This window comes from Orbicella franksi, chromosome 14, assembly GCF_964199315.1.
Source record: "Orbicella franksi chromosome 14, jaOrbFran1.1, whole genome shotgun sequence".
In the NCBI taxonomy this organism is placed as follows: Eukaryota; Metazoa; Cnidaria; class Anthozoa; order Scleractinia; family Merulinidae; genus Orbicella; species Orbicella franksi.
Window position 1 is genome coordinate 10,894,477 of NC_138158.1, and position 17,244 is coordinate 10,911,720.

Genomic DNA, 17,244 nt, shown 5'->3' on the forward strand with positions numbered 1-17,244 from the left:
AAATCGAACTTGAGATTGCCAATGACTTAAATCTACAGGTTGCTCCGTTTTATTCGTTCAAATCTAACGGTCAGTGGCCATTTCTCCTAGACGCAGTGAATATTTCTTCCACACATTTGCCGTGTCCAAGCCTCCCCGTCGGATGTTGCGGCTGCCATTTCTATCCAGGTATAGTGATGTATAGTGTTTCCAGCAAATATCTGGGAAAACAGTTTTTTTAATCACATCTTCAAAATTCGACATCTTCAGCTGATAGTATTTCATTATTTTCTTGTACGGACCTCGCTGCGCTCGGTTCGTACTGCTAAGACCTGGGGCAATATTCCCAGTTATTATATGGCTGTGCTTCACAAGGATTGGGAACTACCGAATTCACGACTTTGATTGGCTGAAATCGATATCGAAGGCTAGATCGGTAATGTTTTGTAATGAAAAAAATGCGAACTAAAATGCCAAAATATTCAGTATTTTCTTCTAACAATATTCATTTATGGAGGTGCCAAAAAGCCTGATGAGAAAAAAAAGTATAGAGAACGACCAAACTTTGGCAGAATTAAGTTCAGCTCATCGCCGTTCGCAAGCAAAATTTAAATGTCATCTAGTTAGTACAAACCAGTTATATTAAACGAATTAAATTGTTCTTATTTGCCATATAATAAACATCTTATTAACCGAGCTTAATCAGTCTGTATGGGAGAATCTTGACCTCGATCGTGTGTACAGACCTCACTGCGCTCTGTACTCACGGCCTCGGTCAAGATTCTCCCATACAGACCTCCTGCTCGGTTAATAAGAGCTAAGTACAACTCTCGCACTCGGTTAAAGGTAAATTTTGTAGTGCGACGACTTACTCTCGAGATCATGTAATGAACTCACCATTAATTCGCAACGCAACGGGTATGTATATAACAAAAGATTACTGATTTTAATTGACCCTTGTAGAAGGTCTGAAAGACACTCTTTTGAAAATGTTTTCGATTCTCCCCCTTAGTAAAGCAAGGGAACAATAAACAATTAGCAATAAATAATTAATAAATTAATCAAGTTGTTGTTGTTGTTATTTTTATTTTTGCGAGGAAATTATGCCCACCCTATCTCTACCCCAAGACGTTACCCGGCTGTATATTGCCTTCCACAAGACCAAGGGTAAGATTGCATGTTTTATATTAAAATGGCGTACAAACGTTTTAGAATTGGTATAATGTCCAGAGGTGAATATAAGAATTAGACATTCTGATTGATCGAAAAGCTCGGCACACGACGCTATATTCACCCCACTAGAGCTTGCTTACTAAGCTCGTAACATTTGCCCATCTCGGCAAGTAAACGTGATGGACAGTTGCGGAATGAAATTTTCATTTATTCGAAAGACACCACTTCAAGTCCAGGATATTCAAAAGGATGGCTGTTGTCGCCCTTGAACCCACAGTCTTTTCAAGAACTCGTATTCAAGGCATTTAAGAATCGTAAACGCAGTGGTTACGTTGATCGCCAGCAGGTCAGATCGATTGACCCAAATTTATTTTTCTTCAAAATAAAGCTACTCATTTTTAGACGATGATGACAACTGTGAATGAGGTCAACAACGATAAAACCAAGGTTCTGGACGAATTTACTTTTCGTAGTGTTTTGCTTGTTTGTTTTACTGCCGAACTCGATGAGTAAATTGATTGAAAATTGATGTCCATGTAAGCTTATTATTAAAACTACGGCTGCAGACGTGTGTGCACACGAACAATTACGTCTGTGTTTTTATGTTTTAGTCCGTTATTTTGTAGTCCTTGATATTCATCTCTGAAAATTACACAGGTTCAGTGAACATTGGTGAATATTCACCTCGACTTCATCTCGGGGAATATTCACCAATGTTCACTTCGCCTTCGGCGAATAATTGTTAATTATGATTTTTAGGTACACGCCCAGTAACTTAGTACGGCAATTATGCCGGGATCGAACGACAAAAATTAAGTTACTTCAAAACCGGCTCAAAAAAGAAATTTCTTAGTGTAACAGCACCTTTATTTTCTTCTATTTTTTCACCCCTACACAATTTTGGCGACTAGCATATTTTACCGCTTGTGGGTCAGCAGTGGAAAATTTGTCGCGTAGCGCGCTTCTAAAGAATGAGAAGCATTCATATGATCTTTTCGTTTCTCGAGTTCTCTTGTTGTTGGTCATGAGCTGTAGGATTGTTTTACGCGCGTATAGAACAAGAAATATACAGGATTTACGTTTAATGTTTAGATCTTTTTTTCTCAAGCGTTACGCGTTTCCTATCTGTTACATATTTTGTAAAGTAGTTTTGTGCAATGGAAAACTCCCAAGGGGCGCTCTTTACTCTTTTTAATGTAGACAACTTGAAAATGATAACGAAAGCCGTTTCTTTTTCTCCTCCACTCTTTACTTAAGTTTCTTCTTCTCGCTCTCTTAGTAGGCTTTAGTCTGTTGGTTTTTTGTTATTTTTGTTGTTTTGGGCGTTTTGTTTTCGTAACATCTACAGCACACTTGGAGGAAAAAAACCAAAATTTGAAACGCAAAAATTTCTCTCCCTCTCCCCACCCCCCCCCCGCCCATAATACCCCACTCCTCCCGATGATGGCCTCTCTTCCCTCCCCCTCCCCGATATTTGCCGTCCTCGAAAATAAGCCGATCAAATACGCCTTATGAATAATTATAAGTTCCGAGCTAATTATCAAAATTTTGTGGTATTTTACAGGCACAGCTGCTCCTCCCAAGCCCCTATGCTTTATGGAACTGAAGGCGACTCCAGAGCAATTGGGTTTTCTCCTTCCTCTCCATTACACACTCGTTGTGCGACTCTTTCACCGTACGCTTGCTTTCTTTCTCGTTCTCCTGTTATTACTGGCTATCGTCCGAGAGACGAAAGGCTTCTGTCGAGTAATAATGCAAGGAAACAGGCCCAGTGTCCCGTATGCTACAAAACATTTTCTAAATTTGGATCGATAAAGGTATGTTCAAAGGAAGCTATATTCACATCGTATCAAACTCAAGCAGGGCCAGGGGCGGATCTAAATAAGGGGAGGGTGCAGAGGGTGCGCACCCCTCCCCCCTGAGAGAAATCTTCTTCTCTCGTATTCGCTTTTAAAATTTGTTTGCCTTACCAATCAATTACGCAGTCAATTTTTGCAGTTCTTCTCTACTTTTGAGTTGGAGTTATAACAAAACACTTAATGACTGGCCCCACGGGAAACAGTGAGTTTTTGAAACAAAACAAAACTCATTGTTTCCCGTGGGGCCATAAGTGCTTCAGTGGCGGATCCAGACCTTAAGCTATTAAAGGGGGGAGGGGGTGGTTTTGTTTTGCTTGCCCTGCCAGCTTTTCTTCCTTCTGTGATTTTTTCTTTTTCTACCCAAAATAACGCGGGGGATGGGACGGGGGCTCCGGGCCCTCCCCTAGATCCGCCATTGCGGGCTTATTATTCACCAAAAAGTTAAACTTTTCGGGTGTTTTACTAATAGTTTTGCATGAGAGGTGACAGTGGAGATTAACTCGTTAGTTGACTAACTATAGTTACTGTTTTTATTTAGCTTTTCTTTATTCTAAATGTCCTTTTTTTCTATCAGGTTCACATGCGAATCCACACGGGTGAGAAACCATTTCATTGCCGTTTTTGTCTCAAGGGTTTTACTCAAAGCGGAAACCAAACACACGAGCGAATTCACACTGGCGAAAAACCTTATCGGTGTCAGAACTGTGGCAAACGTTTTACTCAGTCTTGCGCTCTTAAAAAACACCTGAAGACTCACTTTAACCGAGCCTGAAAACTTCCAAGAATGTGGTTAACCTAGAAAACTAATATTTGTGCTTAGGGATAAAAGTAAATCGTTGTTTAAACACCTTAGCTCAGTCACGGTACTGATTTTGAGTTAAGAAATATAAGGAGTAATGCTATTCGACGTTTCGATTTATCCAACATCATTATCAAGAATAAAAATCGTTGACTGCCAAAGTTGTTAAAAGAGTTGAGTTATGAATATCATTAGGCGGCATTCTTTCCTGTGTGCGTGACAATTATTCTAGTGGAATAGCTTCGCGAATCGAGTCCGATTGCACGTTCAATGATGGTTTGAGATCTTGTATTAATGCCTATAGGAAGAAAATTTAACCATGTAAATCATTGTTTCATGGACAGTGCCTAAGTCATAATTTTTTTCGGGCTACGACCCTGGTAAAACTAAGCTGGTAGAACTAGAATTAATAGGATAATGTCACTTCCTAGTACCGTTACAGCTTCGTTCCCAGGGCCTTTTCCCTTGCTTTGTGAAAAGGCCCTGGGAACGAGGTTGGTACTGTTCTTAACATTGCCCCAAGTCCGCTTGTATTACTGGTATTAAATTAATTTGTACGCCTGGGTGAAAAGGAAGTGCAGTTTCTTGCATTTCTTTAATGTTCTAAACTCTAGCAATCTAAAGCTGTATCCACAAAGGACGGTGTATAATTTATATTCCTGCACCCGTAGATTACATTAGATCTTGAATTAGCCATATGCCGATTTTCTTTCAAATATTATCTCCTCAGTTTTATTTCACTATAAATACAGCAGGGAGGGTACATTTTAAACTAATTATTTCAGAACGTGCAAGCTTTTGCACGGGATAACAAGCCGTCCAAACAAATATTGTGGTAAACATTTTTACTAATAAAGTTAACCGCTTACTCGAAACTGTACTTAGAATATGGACTCAGGGTCGCCTTTGGCAAGAATTTACTGCTATCATTATTATTATTATTATTATTATTATTATTATTATTTTTTTTTTTTTTTTTTTTTTTTTTTTTTTTAAGATTCGTACAAGTACAGGTGCTTAACAATAGGACATAAGTCCCCTATTCGCCAAGTACGGATTTAATGCATTGGTTAGTGAGACAGACTGCATGTTCATAACGTAAGCCTATGTTAGCTTAGGTTGTAGTATTAAGAGAAGGAATTACCCTGTTTGTTGGTGACACATTTGAGGGCCTCCCGGGGGTTTGGCATGTTCCCTCGATCCTTTGAAAATGTCACTTTTTTTCTTTTTATCGCTAAAAATAAATTCTACTGTTCCCTAAAATTTTTTTGTCAAAGTTCTCTTTAATACTAGGGATATCCCTTTTTGCCTTGAAGTAAATACTCATGTTCCCTTGTTCCCCCAAATCCCTGGGAGGCCTTCACATTTGTAAAATAGGCAAACGAAACAGTGCATATTTTAAGAGCAACGGTAGTCGTTGCTAAGGAAGCCGTGGAGTCGGTATTTGATTTTATGTTGTAATTGATATTGTGTGACTGAAAGCTAAACTTGAAATAAACTGATACAGTTGGTCACTGGATTGACTGGAATCGAAAAATGTGCTCAGTGGTTAAATGGCTCTGTTTTGTCTTTATTGGAAAAAAAACGTTTCTAAAGATAAATAGTCTAATTGCGTCATGTGTAGGCATTTTTCAATAGAATGGTGTTTAAAGAAATTATATTGATTACAGTACGAAGACCTAAATTCAGAAAATTTCAATATTTTACATGTACACCGACTCCTAACCACGATTTTGAAACATTAGTTAAATGTCTTCCAATTTCTCAGCTAACTGAACAAGTAAGCTGATTATTGTCAGTTTGTGTTTATTGCATAGTTAGTATGTAGCTAGCTTTCCCTGACTCTGTTTGGATCTCTTCAAACGTTGAGTTAAATGATTTCACAGCGAAAAGACAATCAGTTTTCACTAGCTTTCACTGCATCCCTAGTGTTCTTTGGTCCTTGTTTTCATAACATGGCACAATGATTATGTATTTACAATGCGAAAGAATTGCGGTTTTCATCTGAGAACGAATGAATAAACGTACAACTATCTATCTCTACATGAAAACTCTCGCAAAGATCTCTTTGTTTCTCTAGCCAAAGATTAAAGAAGATTAGTCTTACGCTTAGGTAACGAAGCGTTCTTGAAAGATAGCCATTGCCTTTTCATACATGAATGCACCGGGACATCCCACAGGCTGCAGTGATTTAATCTGTATTAGTATAAATCTACTAGCGTTCTATCACGAATGCCGTTCTCTGATTGGCTACGCTACTCACTATCTATTCTGTGATAGATAGTGAGTAGCGTAGCAGTGTTTCCTTGTTAACAAAATGAGGGCCACTTCTTGGCGTTTTCGAAGTGTGTGAGAAGGATTTAGATAAAGTTTTGAACGACTAGTAGATTTATACTGAAACAATTAGATTATTCGCTTTCGATTTCTATGCGTGATAGTTGACTCGAACTGCGCCCTCGTCAACTATCACGCGATAGAAATCTCGAGCTCATAATCTAATTGCTTATTGGTAGAAGTCTACTAGTATACTAATGCAAATGCTGTAATCTGATTGGCTGAGCCATTGAACACTATCAGCCATTAGTGTGCAGTGGCTGGAGGTCGTCTAGGAAATGACGACATTTTTTTCTTTCTTCCGAAGTTTTAGAGGAAAATTTCGATGCAAATGGATAATTAAATTCCCGAGAAGTCTAAACGAAGGACATTTACGGTTTCTTGACTTTTAAAAAAGGTGAAATTATTGAAAAAACTGATGCGCGAGCACACAACTTCAATTTTAAATGATAAGTCAATCCGAGCGATCTTTTTTAGGCGCAAAGTTTAATAATACGTCAAGAAAATAATTGGAAACCGTTATTTGAAGTAAATTTTAGTAAGAATTCTACTAAAACAGTTAGATAGTTGATTGTATTTATAAGAAAGCAATTCGATAGAAACATGGGAAGTGTGTTGCATTTCTCCAGTAATATAAACAAAAACTGATTAACACTCACTTGTTCAACTGAGTATTTATTGAACACGGTACGGTTTCTACCCTTCCCCTGGTGCAACCCAACCGCTGACCGCGGAGCCGGAGAAACTCTAGGCTCAGGATTGTGTCGAGCAACGTGCGCGTGGAGTTATGGGCCTGTTCCGCTCCCGGCTAGCCATCAAGCACCACTCTTTTTGTTACCAGCCAAATGCAGCGTCCTCTGGGGATGAAGCAGGAACGAATCACTATTGCTGTTTTCTCTCGCATTTGCTTTTATCGCTGCAGTAACGGAGATAATATTTTGTTTAGATCTCTGCATATTTTAAAGATTACGCAAAAAAAATAAATAAATAAATAAGACCGGAGGCTGATACGATGATACAAACTTAGTAACCACGTTCTCGTAAGCGAGTGTTTTATAGCGAGATAACGCTCTCGTCATAATAAAACGAAATGATTAAACGACGCCATAGCAGTAACTCTTGTTCTTTTGGCTAGGCGGCTACAAATTATGCCAATCCCACCATTGAGCATAAAGATATAACTAACGATTTGCAGAGGCTGAGCGACAAGTCCCACAACAATGTAAGTTGTTAGAGGAGTTACGGTCGTTTGCTTTTCACTCCCACTATTCGCACCAGTCCCTTACTAAGCGAGTATAAATAAGAGCTGTGCGTCTCATTTCAGCCCAGTTCGTGTAAGAATCCTTCGCTTCGTAACCTCACGTGTTATGAACCCTACGCCGGATTATCAAGTTCTCGTCCGTGCTGCTTGCACAGCTCCTGATTCCTTCAACTGAACTAAACGCGCACAGCAGATCCAGTTTATGGAAATCCAAATCCGGCACCCTCGCTGGTACAACAGAATTCGAACTTTTTCTTGTGGTTTGTTCATGTTCCTTTTAGTCGTTATTATTCCGTAATGTTCCATATTCCGTTGCCTGGCTTTTATGTTTCCCTTCCCGTACACGCCCTTTTAAGAATTTTCACGCTTTTTCTGTGAAGTTGCAGAACTGTTTATTATTTTATGCTTGCTTTGCCTCACAAACGCCGGGTTTGTGCAGTGCCTTTCCCTCGACTCCTTTCAAGTTTGCAGGTTTTGTTATATTCGGGATGTTTTTGTATGCGTGTAATGCTTTTCCCTCAACTCCCTTTATTTTGCACGCTTTTTTATCGTGATTCAGTATTGTTCTTGAAGTTGTATGCGTGCCTTGCCTTACAAACATCGGGTTTGTGCAGAGCTATTCCCTCAACTCCCTTTGATTTGCACGCTTTCTTATTTTCAGTAATGTTCTTGCATGCGTGCTTTGCCTCACAAACATCGGGTTTGTTCAGTGCTAATCCCTCGGCTCTCTTTAGTCTGCACGCTTTCTTATATTTAGTAATGTTCTTGTATGCATGCTTTGCCTCACAAACATCGGGTTTGTTCAGTGCTATTTTTGGTTGCACGCTTTACTACGTTGTTTACTATTCAGTGATGTTTTTGTCGAGGTTGCTTAGCTTCGCAGATGCCGGGCTTATGCAGTACTGTTCCTTTCGCTCGGTTTAATTGTTACACGCTTCTTTTCTTGGTTTGTAATGTTCAGTGATATGTTCCCCTTGTTTTGCTTTTAGTTCGAACACCCATGTTCTTGTAACTTGTGCAATTACCTTGGATTTATGTTGTCATGCACGTGCTGTTGCATCGTTTCCCCTCTTCCCATGGTAGCCCTGAAACAAGTTCCAGGTCGGGGGCTTATTGAGTGTTGGTGACAAAGACTGTATGTTTTAGACTGACTTGCATTTTTTCCCCTGAGCCTTATGCAATATTGAAGAAAACTGGGGGTAACTTTTTATTATTTTTTCATAGTGAAAGCTTGTCCGTGAACATGAATGTCTCAGTTTGTTTTCTGTTTGTTTGTTTTCCAAATTCTACGCTTTCAATCTTGAAATCTCTGCCCGTCTTCATTTAATTGTCTTGTCTCAGTTTAGATAATTGGTAAAACAAACGACTGACCGCGACGAAGTATTTAGGCCAAGGAACTAGGAAAACACTACGGATCTTACACTACGTACTATCTGCCTCTCTGTGGAAGTGCTGGCCAAAAGTATCGGAGGCGTCACTCTACGCGCTTGCTGCTTTACTCCCCTGGAAAATGTTGAACACGGGGTAGGAATTGGACTATTTATATACTTCTGTTCAATTTTTTTCCCAGTTTAAGTTCATTCATCCCTAATCTGTTTTTTTATTTTTAGAAAATTAGCCGGTAAAACGATTTTTATAACCGGCGCAAGCCGTGGAATTGGGAAAGCCATTGCACTAAAAGCGGCCAGAGATGGTGCGAACATTGTTATTGCCGCTAAAACCACCGAACCTCATCCTAAACTACCAGGAACTATATACACTGCAGCGAAAGAAGGTAAAATAAACGTTTAGCTTTGAGGAAACTAGACCACAAGCTCTAATGTATACTGTAAGACTTCGAATGTTCATGAATGACTTGCGCTAGTTGATGTGACTTCAATGTGCGTCGTGACTGTGGGAGATCAAAGTTCCTAGTAACTTCATGCATGCCGCCGAAACCAGAGTTATTGTAGCCCTCTAGCATCTATGAGGTTAATATGAACTTGTCATCGACTTCCTGGAGAGGAGAAATTTTTTCCTGCATAGCTGGCTGTGTTAATACGACTATGTTCACACTAACTTGGTCTCGCTGAGCACTAATGTTAACACAGCTTTTGTTCCCTTGTGCCCACACCAGAATTTGGGCACAGTGCCTGCGCCCGGTTTCAAGGTCTTGATCTTGTACTTGGGCACTAAATGGTACTTGGCTACTTGGAGCACCAGTGTCTGAGCGCAAAACTATTTTGTGCTGGTGTCCGTGCTCCAGTGCTCCCGTACCAGGTGTCAGGTAAACTCAGCCTCGGTTGGAACTTATCAGAAACAAGTGTCAGAGCTATGAGAAAAGTGGAGAGGAGGAAGTTGAGCCATAACCTACCAGCATAATTTTGCAGGTCTTTTGATTGTTCCCCGTTCCATTGCCTTTTGTGTACCCAGCAGCATATGATTCTTCTGGTGAATGTGAGCAACACAACCAATTAGAGAGCACCTTACAATATGAAACTTTTGAATTTTATTGCAAGCTCATTTCTTTTATGGTTTGCTTCCCCCATTTCCAGCTTATTTACTTCCTTTTTTAACCTTTTGAGAACCACAATCGCCATTAAATTTCCCATGACTTTCCCTGGTTGATATGGATGTTTTCCTGGCCTGGTTTGCTCAAAAGGTGGATAATGCTATCCACCAGATAAATCACTATCCAGCAGATAGTCTGGTTTGTTTTGTTAACACTTAGCCACTAGATAACGTTATCCAGTCTGGGGCCTGAACTGCACAATGATGCAGCAAAGGGTGAAGGGTGAGTTTTCATCAAAGTTCGTAAAGCAGCAAAGGCTTCCTAACCCTTAGTGCAAATGATAATAATGCTAAAGATTATAAAAGCAATTGTCAAATTGTCAAGGGGTCAAATTTGTTTCAAAGTTCCCTCAGTTGCTTATTCCTCTACATAACATCCAGGGATCCCCCCTCTCAAAGAAGTACAACTGTAGATGACAAGTTCCAAATACTGGTGAAGTGTTAAGAGTTATTAAAACAGAAAACAAATTACAAATAACAACAAGGGAAACAACTGTGCTTTCACAAATGTGTATGTAATTGTGTATATGTTGTAGGTGAATTTGTTCTTTATGTCAGAACGATTGCAACCTAGGGGGAGGAAGGGGGAGTCTGGGACCAAATTAGACTGTCAACAAATTTGAGTAACTTTGTAACGATTGCTTGTACGGTCTAGTATAACATTTGACGGTGATTATAACATTTTGAGGGTAACAGTGAACTTCAAAGTCAGAAATCAGGTGTGGGGCAATGATGTGAGGGGTTAGTGTTAGGGTTAGGTTAAGTTGGGGGGTTGATATGATACCCTGCCAGGGTAGGGTAGGGTTAGAAACTGAGGGGTGTGGGTGGTGCGGATTTAATTCTTGTGAAGAACCTTCCAAAAAGGGGGGAAAAACTAGTTTCAAAAAATTAATCTAGGTTGAAACAAATTACAGCTGTAATCTAGATTGAAATCATTCTAACCTAAAGAACAAATTGACCTACACCATACACATTTCAAATGAGTGTTCAGTATTTCCATTATTGGCATTATTAATGTTTAGGAAACCTCTTAATTTGGTCCATGTCGTGTGTTTTTTCTACTAGGTACATGTAACTCAACTAGTACAACTGTTGTAGGGAGAAAACAAGACAGTGCTGTAATTGTTCTTTTGAATTTTTGTGCTTATAAATAGTTGAAGAGGCTGGTGGAAAGTGTCTTCCCTGTGCAGTGGACATTCGTGATGAAGGTGCTGTAACCGAGGCAGTGCAAAAGGCTGTGAAGACATTTGGTGGGATCGATATACTCGTTAACAATGCTAGTGCCATAAGCTTAACAGGAACACTAGAAACACCAATGAAAAGGTGGGATTTTGATTGTAGTCAATAACAGTTCTGCTTTTAGTACAAAGTCGTTATGAGCTCCATGAGTCTTGTCTTGTGTCATAAATATATATACATAATATAAAATTGCACATTTGTAGCTGAAGTGATGTTGTGTAATGTTCCTAGTTTTGCATTGTGTATATAATTCTCAGCATTTTTTATCCCACCTTTACAACAGAGATGTTAATAATTAGCGATCTTTTAAATTATTGTGCACATTATCTTAAATTAAAGTTTTCAATCTTTTAGCAGTATAATTTTATAATACGAAATAATGTACATCGTATTACTGCATGCAATGTGACCAATAAAATCTCAGAGGGAAAGAAAAACTGGATCATGTTACTTCACTCATTAACTCATAGTCTAGTACTCATTTGTATCAGTATCACTGAACATTAAATTATTATTTACTGACAACTGGTATCCTGGAAGTTTCAGTTCACTCAGGCTGCTGTTCCTGAGGTGTAAACCATTCTATGTGCCTCATCCTTCTATCATGCTTATTCCCAGCTTTATGAGCACTACAGTGTACTGTCAGAGCATTTTATTAGCCACACATAGCTGGCAAAACCATGCTATCAAACTCAATGTGTGCAAGTGTAAATCATAATACAGCAATGTATGCTTGTGGCATAGCAAAGGTAACTCTGCATTGCATTTCCATTGGCAATGCCTATACAAAACCATTGATTCCTGGTTTAGCTGTGTGTCTCTGAGTTATGATGCACCTGGGAAGTTTGGAGAGCATGCATGGAGCTAGAACTGTGCCTTAAGCAACTCTTGCACTTCCTTAAGTGCAGGTCAATTATTGGTAATTGACCCTTATAAACTTACTGTGGCTATCAATGAATTATGGTTGAACCTCTCTCAAATGGCCACTGTGGAAAATTAGTTCCTGTTTTTTTTTTTTTTTTTGAGGTGGTCTTTTTACATGTAGGGAAGTGTATAACTATTAGAAGGTTACAGTCATGTCTTTGCCCACTGTATAACCTGCATTCAGGCAGTTTTTTAAATATATATAAGGAGGGAGGGTACGGTCGGAGGTTACCCGCTGTATGGAAGTGGCCTTTACTGGAGGTTTGAGCACAACTACGTGGAAGTGTATTAATTAATAATATCCATGTCTGGCTGAACTTGTACAAACTCTTGTCCACTACTGTCAGAGTGCTATATGTGACTCATAAGATAATTTCTGCTACTTTTCTGTTATTTCTATTCCAGATATGACCTCATGAATAGTATCAATGCTCGAGGCACATATTTGTGGTAAGTTTCCTATACTTAAAATTAAGTGTATACATGTAGTTGAGCTAGTTGGTCATTTATGAGTACACCAGAGAAATACTGTCAATTTACAAAGGGACATTGTAGTATTAGTTTTGTAGCATTTATCTCTGACTGGGTTTTTCATTTCTATTTGTCAGCTCTCAAGCCTGTATTCCATATCTGAAGAATGGAAAGAACTCGCACATCTTAAACATTAGTCCACCTTTAAGCATGAAACCCCTTTGGTTCAAGAGCCATGTAGGTAGGTTACCAAATATTATTATTTTCTTCCTAATAAAGTTTTGGCATCAATATGTTTTAAAGATCAGAGCTTAGTCAGGGTATCTTGAGTTATTTTGGCCACATGCAAAATTATCTTTAAATTGAAGGAAACCTTAAAAGAGTAGTTTGCTAGGAGAGAAAAACACCAAAGAGATAATAAACCAAAAAGGAGCAAGGATGGTTTAAGATAAAAATAATTACCATGGATTACAAACAACAAACTTGAAAAATTTAGTCTTAACTTTTCAAGATGCATAAGGCACTGTGACATAGCTCAAAGTGATGTAGCTTTAAGTGTGCAGGGCAAGTGTAAATAATACAGTTTGGATTGTCAATGCACTCTTATTGCTTATAAGTACACTCTATGTGGTCTGATTGCCTCTGATTTGCCTTGTAAAAAGCTACCAATGCTTTATCAATCTTAACGGTAGTCACACCAGCCAAGTGATGATGCTTGTGGTTATTGCTGACTTTAATCAGATGCCTTCATTCTGAGAAGGAATTTGAACCAGAGTTTTTATGTTATTATGGTTTGAAATCTTGGTGGTTACTCTCTCCTGTGGGTACCCATTGTAAAATCAAACCAAGAGAAATATCCGCCCAATATTCACGACAAGTGTCTAGAGAACAGGCACTCTGTAATAATGGTGGATACAGCAATTTGAACTGATGCAGTCTTTAGTAATCTGATGGCTGGTGGTATTACTGGTATATGTGTTAAGTATTATGGTGCCAATCAGCTGCATAATTTTGTGGCTCAAATGCACCATCAATGTGCAAGGAAAGTTGTGTCCAATGGCCTGGGGCTAGTGGATTTTGCATTTGGGTTAGTGCATTCTGTCATTTGCCTGCCCAATGGCCAGCCAAGTAAAGGGTTTTTTGTGTGTGGAAAATCTTAGCAGAAATTCACATTACAGACTGAAGTACTGTTAGTAAGAGGTAGATTATTGTAATTATCTTTTTAAATTAAATTTTTATCTATTTTAACATGTTTTGTATTTTTTAGCAACCCTTGTAAATTTACATCTTTTTATAGTTTTGGGATTAGTTTTTATTATTATAATGTAAAGTGCACTTGATAATTTCATGGAAAGTCGCCCTGTAGAAAGTTATAACTATTAAAATTTTTTTAAATGGTTAAAAGTAAAATTCTAAATTAACAATCATGTCATTAAGAATTCTTTAAGGAGCTAGACTAAGTGAGAATGGCTTTTGGGATAGAATATCAGTATACCCTTAAGCCAAGCTTGAAAATTGCTTTTCTTTGCACCCTGACCATGTAACTGGCTTGTTTTTAGCATACACTATGGCCAAATATGGAATGTCCATGTGTGTCCTTGGTATGGCAGAAGAATTCAAGGATGATGGAATTGCAGTTAATGCCCTGTGGCCCAAAACAGGTAGGATACTTCACTTACTTGCTTACAATCTGTGTACTTATATATCTTTCTGTTTGACGATTAGCCTGGTACTTTGTAGCTTTGGAGTCTGGAGCTCAAGCCTCATCTCTATATGGACTAGAACGTTGGTCATCTTTTTTTTTTTTTTAGATCCCTGAGCTTGCATAAATGTTAAAAAGGACAAACAAACAAATGAATGCCCTCAACAAACAAAGAAATGCACTACCCACCCACTTTCTCACACAGACTCAAAAAATGTAACCAAACTCAATCATCAGAATACCTAGCAATTGTATAATATTATTTCCAGCATGCAAAGAAAGTCAAGTCTGATAACCCTTGTCTGATAGCCCTGCAGGGCTTGTGTATTTTGCTATCCTACTAGTGGATTCTGCCCTTTGCTTGCCCAACACGCAAGTGACAGTTAAGTACATTCAAATTACAGAAGCACAGTGTATTGTAACCAATTATGCTTGCAAGAAAATTTTGGAGGGACTAGTGAGAATTACTTTTAGGCCAGCACATCATAGTTTATACAGGTCACCTAAAGAGAAAGGTGACAAAAATCATTAATCCTGGGATTAAATGCATGGATTGTTTGATTCAATACATGTAGCTATTGCTACAGCTGCGATGGAGATGCTTGGAGGAAAAGAAGCTCTGGCTTCCAGCCGTACAGATCAAATCATGGCTGATGCTGCGTATGTTGTAATGACACGGGACAGTCGGGCCAGGACAGGGGAATTTCTTATTGATGAGGATGTCCTCAAGGAAGTAGGAGTGACTGACTTTGAGCAGTATTCTTGTGTCCCAGGTATGCTTGACTCAGCGATGGGGTCTGAGCTGGGCAGAAATGAGCTGGGCAGAAATGAAGGGAGGTGGAGTGGTGTAAGAGGATAGTCATAATGGGTAACTGATCTGGACGTCCCAAGCCTTTTTACATCTTTTTTTTGAAGGGGGGGGGGGGGGGGTTTACTCCCATTTATCTCATATATTTATAAGCTATGTGGGTGTGTGCCGCTGTGAAGGGTATGGTTTTCAGGCAGTTTATTCTGGGATAGGGTATAGAAATCAGACATTTTGGTCTAGAGTAGTGTATAATTAATTTTATCGGAAAAGAGGCCTGTTTATATTAAATAATTTAGTCTAGAGCAGGGTCCTTTACTTGGGGTTCTGTAATAGCAATTAGAAAATAGTCCAAAGAAATTATGTGTGCTGATTGGTTTAAAATCATGTTTCTATTTAACAATAAGATTATTAGCTCGAGATTTCTATCGCGCGATAGTTGACGAAGGCGCAGCCCGAGTCAATTATCACGCATAGAAACTGAGAGCGAATAATCTAATTGTTTCAATACAAATCTACTAGTCGTTCGAAACTTTATCTAAATCCTCTTCAGAGGCACTTCGAAAACGCAAAGAAGCGGCCGCCAGTTCTTATTGCAACCACCTCTTGCAAAGTGAGGGGTTCGTCGTTACGGGTAGTCAAATTGCAAACCGTGATTGTTTTTTGACTGTGTTAAAGAGAGTGGTTGATCCTACCCTATCCCAACGAAAAGAACCGCTGATCACAGGTTATTTGCACGTAGTCACGCAATGCATCACGTTAAATCACATGAGTGACACGAGCTGTATGCGTTACATCCACAGGAAGCAAACTCATACCAGACTTTTTCTTGGACGTCGAGGACTCGTCTGCTCAAGAGATGATCGGCGCACACAAGAAGAGCACGGAGAGTGCCGCTCAAGGGAGTCAGGCAGAGGGAGTTGCAGGATTGTTCGACACGATCAAAAGCCTGTGTAATGAAGAACTCGTTAAGAGCGTCAATGGAGTTTTCGAATTTCATTTGGAAGGGAAAGAGCCTGGAGTGTGGTATCTTGATCTCAAGAACAATTCAGGTAAAAAACGATTCTCCAACGCTTCGGTTGCTATACAATGTGATTTACAAACAACCATTGTGGACTAGAGCTTTCCTTGTCATCCAACAGGTCAACCTATTGTAGCTTTGTAGTTGCGTAACACAGCAAGTCTGTCCACAGACTCTACTTCTCTTGAGTTCATCGAAATCGCAAGCAAAAGTATTGACCGTAGGGGATTTGAAAAAGTCCGAACGCAAGAGGGTGGCGAAAATAAACCTGTCTTAGGACAGACTAAACACAGTGTAGATATGTGTGGCGATAGTATTTAACAGTTCGAAACATGGAAAGGAAATCGTCGATAAGAACGTCGATTTTCCTGTGTGCTAGTTGTGTTTCCGTAGCGTTTTAGGGCTGTTTCAAAGCGATTCCAGCGAGTTTTAGTTTCATTGTTTGCCTCAAATTATGAGTAAAATTGCGTTGCTCGTGACCCCATCGTGATAATGTTCGTCGGAGCATAACGTGTTCATGTTTTTTGTGTTCTCAACAGGAAGCAGCGGCAGTGGTTCTTATCCGGGGGGTGGAGCTAGCTGTACCATGACTTTGGACTCAGATGATTTTGTGGCGTTGTTCAAGGGTCAGTTGAATCCAACTCAGGCATTCATGGCAGGAAAACTCAAGATTAAAGGCGACATGATGGTGGCTATGAAACTGGAGAAGCTCATGGGACAGATGAAATCCAAACTATAACCAACACGAGAATGCGTGACTCCTCTCTTGTGACCTTAAGTGTCACGCAAAGTCGGAAATCGTGATTGCAAAATATTGGAAGAACTTCAGAAGATTCTTCTTTAGGTATATATATTTTTAAGATCAACATACTTTCGTCTGTCGTTTATATTCTTTCAAAAGTGATCTGCTAAACTGTAAGAATTTAATTCATCGCCGTGCATTGCACATCACTTTTCGCGTCAGTTTATGAGATGGTATAGGGAAGATAGAACTTGGTCATTGAAATTTTTTTGAACACAAAGAGGACGCTGAACTTGACATGTAACGTTAGGAAACGTTATTGTGAAATTGGGACTTCATTTCTATGAAGACAAGTTATTAAAGCTCTACTGAAAATGGTAATGGA

At 39.2% G+C, this 17,244-nt stretch overlaps 2 protein-coding genes and 1 non-coding gene across 4 annotated transcripts in view; all 3 read left to right on the forward strand.

The window, feature by feature from the left end:
• Positions 1–19: 19 nt before the first annotated feature.
• On the forward strand, positions 20–5,339 carry LOC145467755 (putative transcription factor Ken). The gene is made up of 4 exons (XM_081451355.1): positions 20–168; positions 1,077–1,146; positions 2,717–2,969; positions 3,586–5,339. The coding sequence occupies exons 3-4, from the start codon at positions 2,742–2,744 to the stop codon at positions 3,781–3,783; spliced, it is 426 nt and encodes a 141-aa protein (XP_081307481.1). The 5' UTR covers positions 20–168; positions 1,077–1,146; positions 2,717–2,741; the 3' UTR covers positions 3,784–5,339.
• Positions 5,340–7,183: 1,844 nt separating this feature from the next.
• The window catches only part of LOC145467696 (hydroxysteroid dehydrogenase-like protein 2), a 10,064-nt gene continuing 3 nt past the window's right edge, over positions 7,184–17,244 (forward strand). The window contains exons 1-10 of one of the 2 annotated variants that reach the window (XM_081451299.1): positions 7,184–7,665; positions 8,752–8,929; positions 9,016–9,179; positions 11,110–11,278; positions 12,524–12,568; positions 12,727–12,830; positions 14,149–14,250; positions 14,867–15,064; positions 15,900–16,148; positions 16,657–17,244. The exon at positions 16,657–17,244 is cut by the window's right edge and continues 3 nt beyond it. In XM_081451299.1, coding sequence (XP_081307425.1) covers positions 8,916–8,929; positions 9,016–9,179; positions 11,110–11,278; positions 12,524–12,568; positions 12,727–12,830; positions 14,149–14,250; positions 14,867–15,064; positions 15,900–16,148; positions 16,657–16,856 — 1,245 coding nt within the window. In that variant the 5' untranslated portion in view covers positions 7,184–7,665; positions 8,752–8,915 and the 3' untranslated portion in view covers positions 16,857–17,244. Of the gene's footprint in view, positions 7,666–8,746; positions 8,930–9,015; positions 9,180–11,109; positions 11,279–12,523; positions 12,569–12,726; positions 12,831–14,148; positions 14,251–14,866; positions 15,065–15,899; positions 16,149–16,656 lie in introns of both variants that reach the window. The other variant, XM_081451300.1, reaches the window with a different exon arrangement.
• LOC145468964 (small nucleolar RNA U85) lies at positions 13,290–13,545 on the forward strand. The gene has a single exon (XR_014042260.1). It is a non-coding gene; the product is annotated as a small nucleolar RNA U85 (small nucleolar RNA).

Coding starts and splice junctions, on each gene's coding strand:
- LOC145467755 (XM_081451355.1), top strand. CDS start 2,742: ATGCTTTATGGAACTGAAGGCGACTCCAGAGCAATTGGGTTTTCTCCT. Junction 2,970..3,585: donor CTAAATTTGGATCGATAAAG/GTATGTTCAAAG, acceptor TTTTTCTATCAG/GTTCACATGCGAATCCACAC.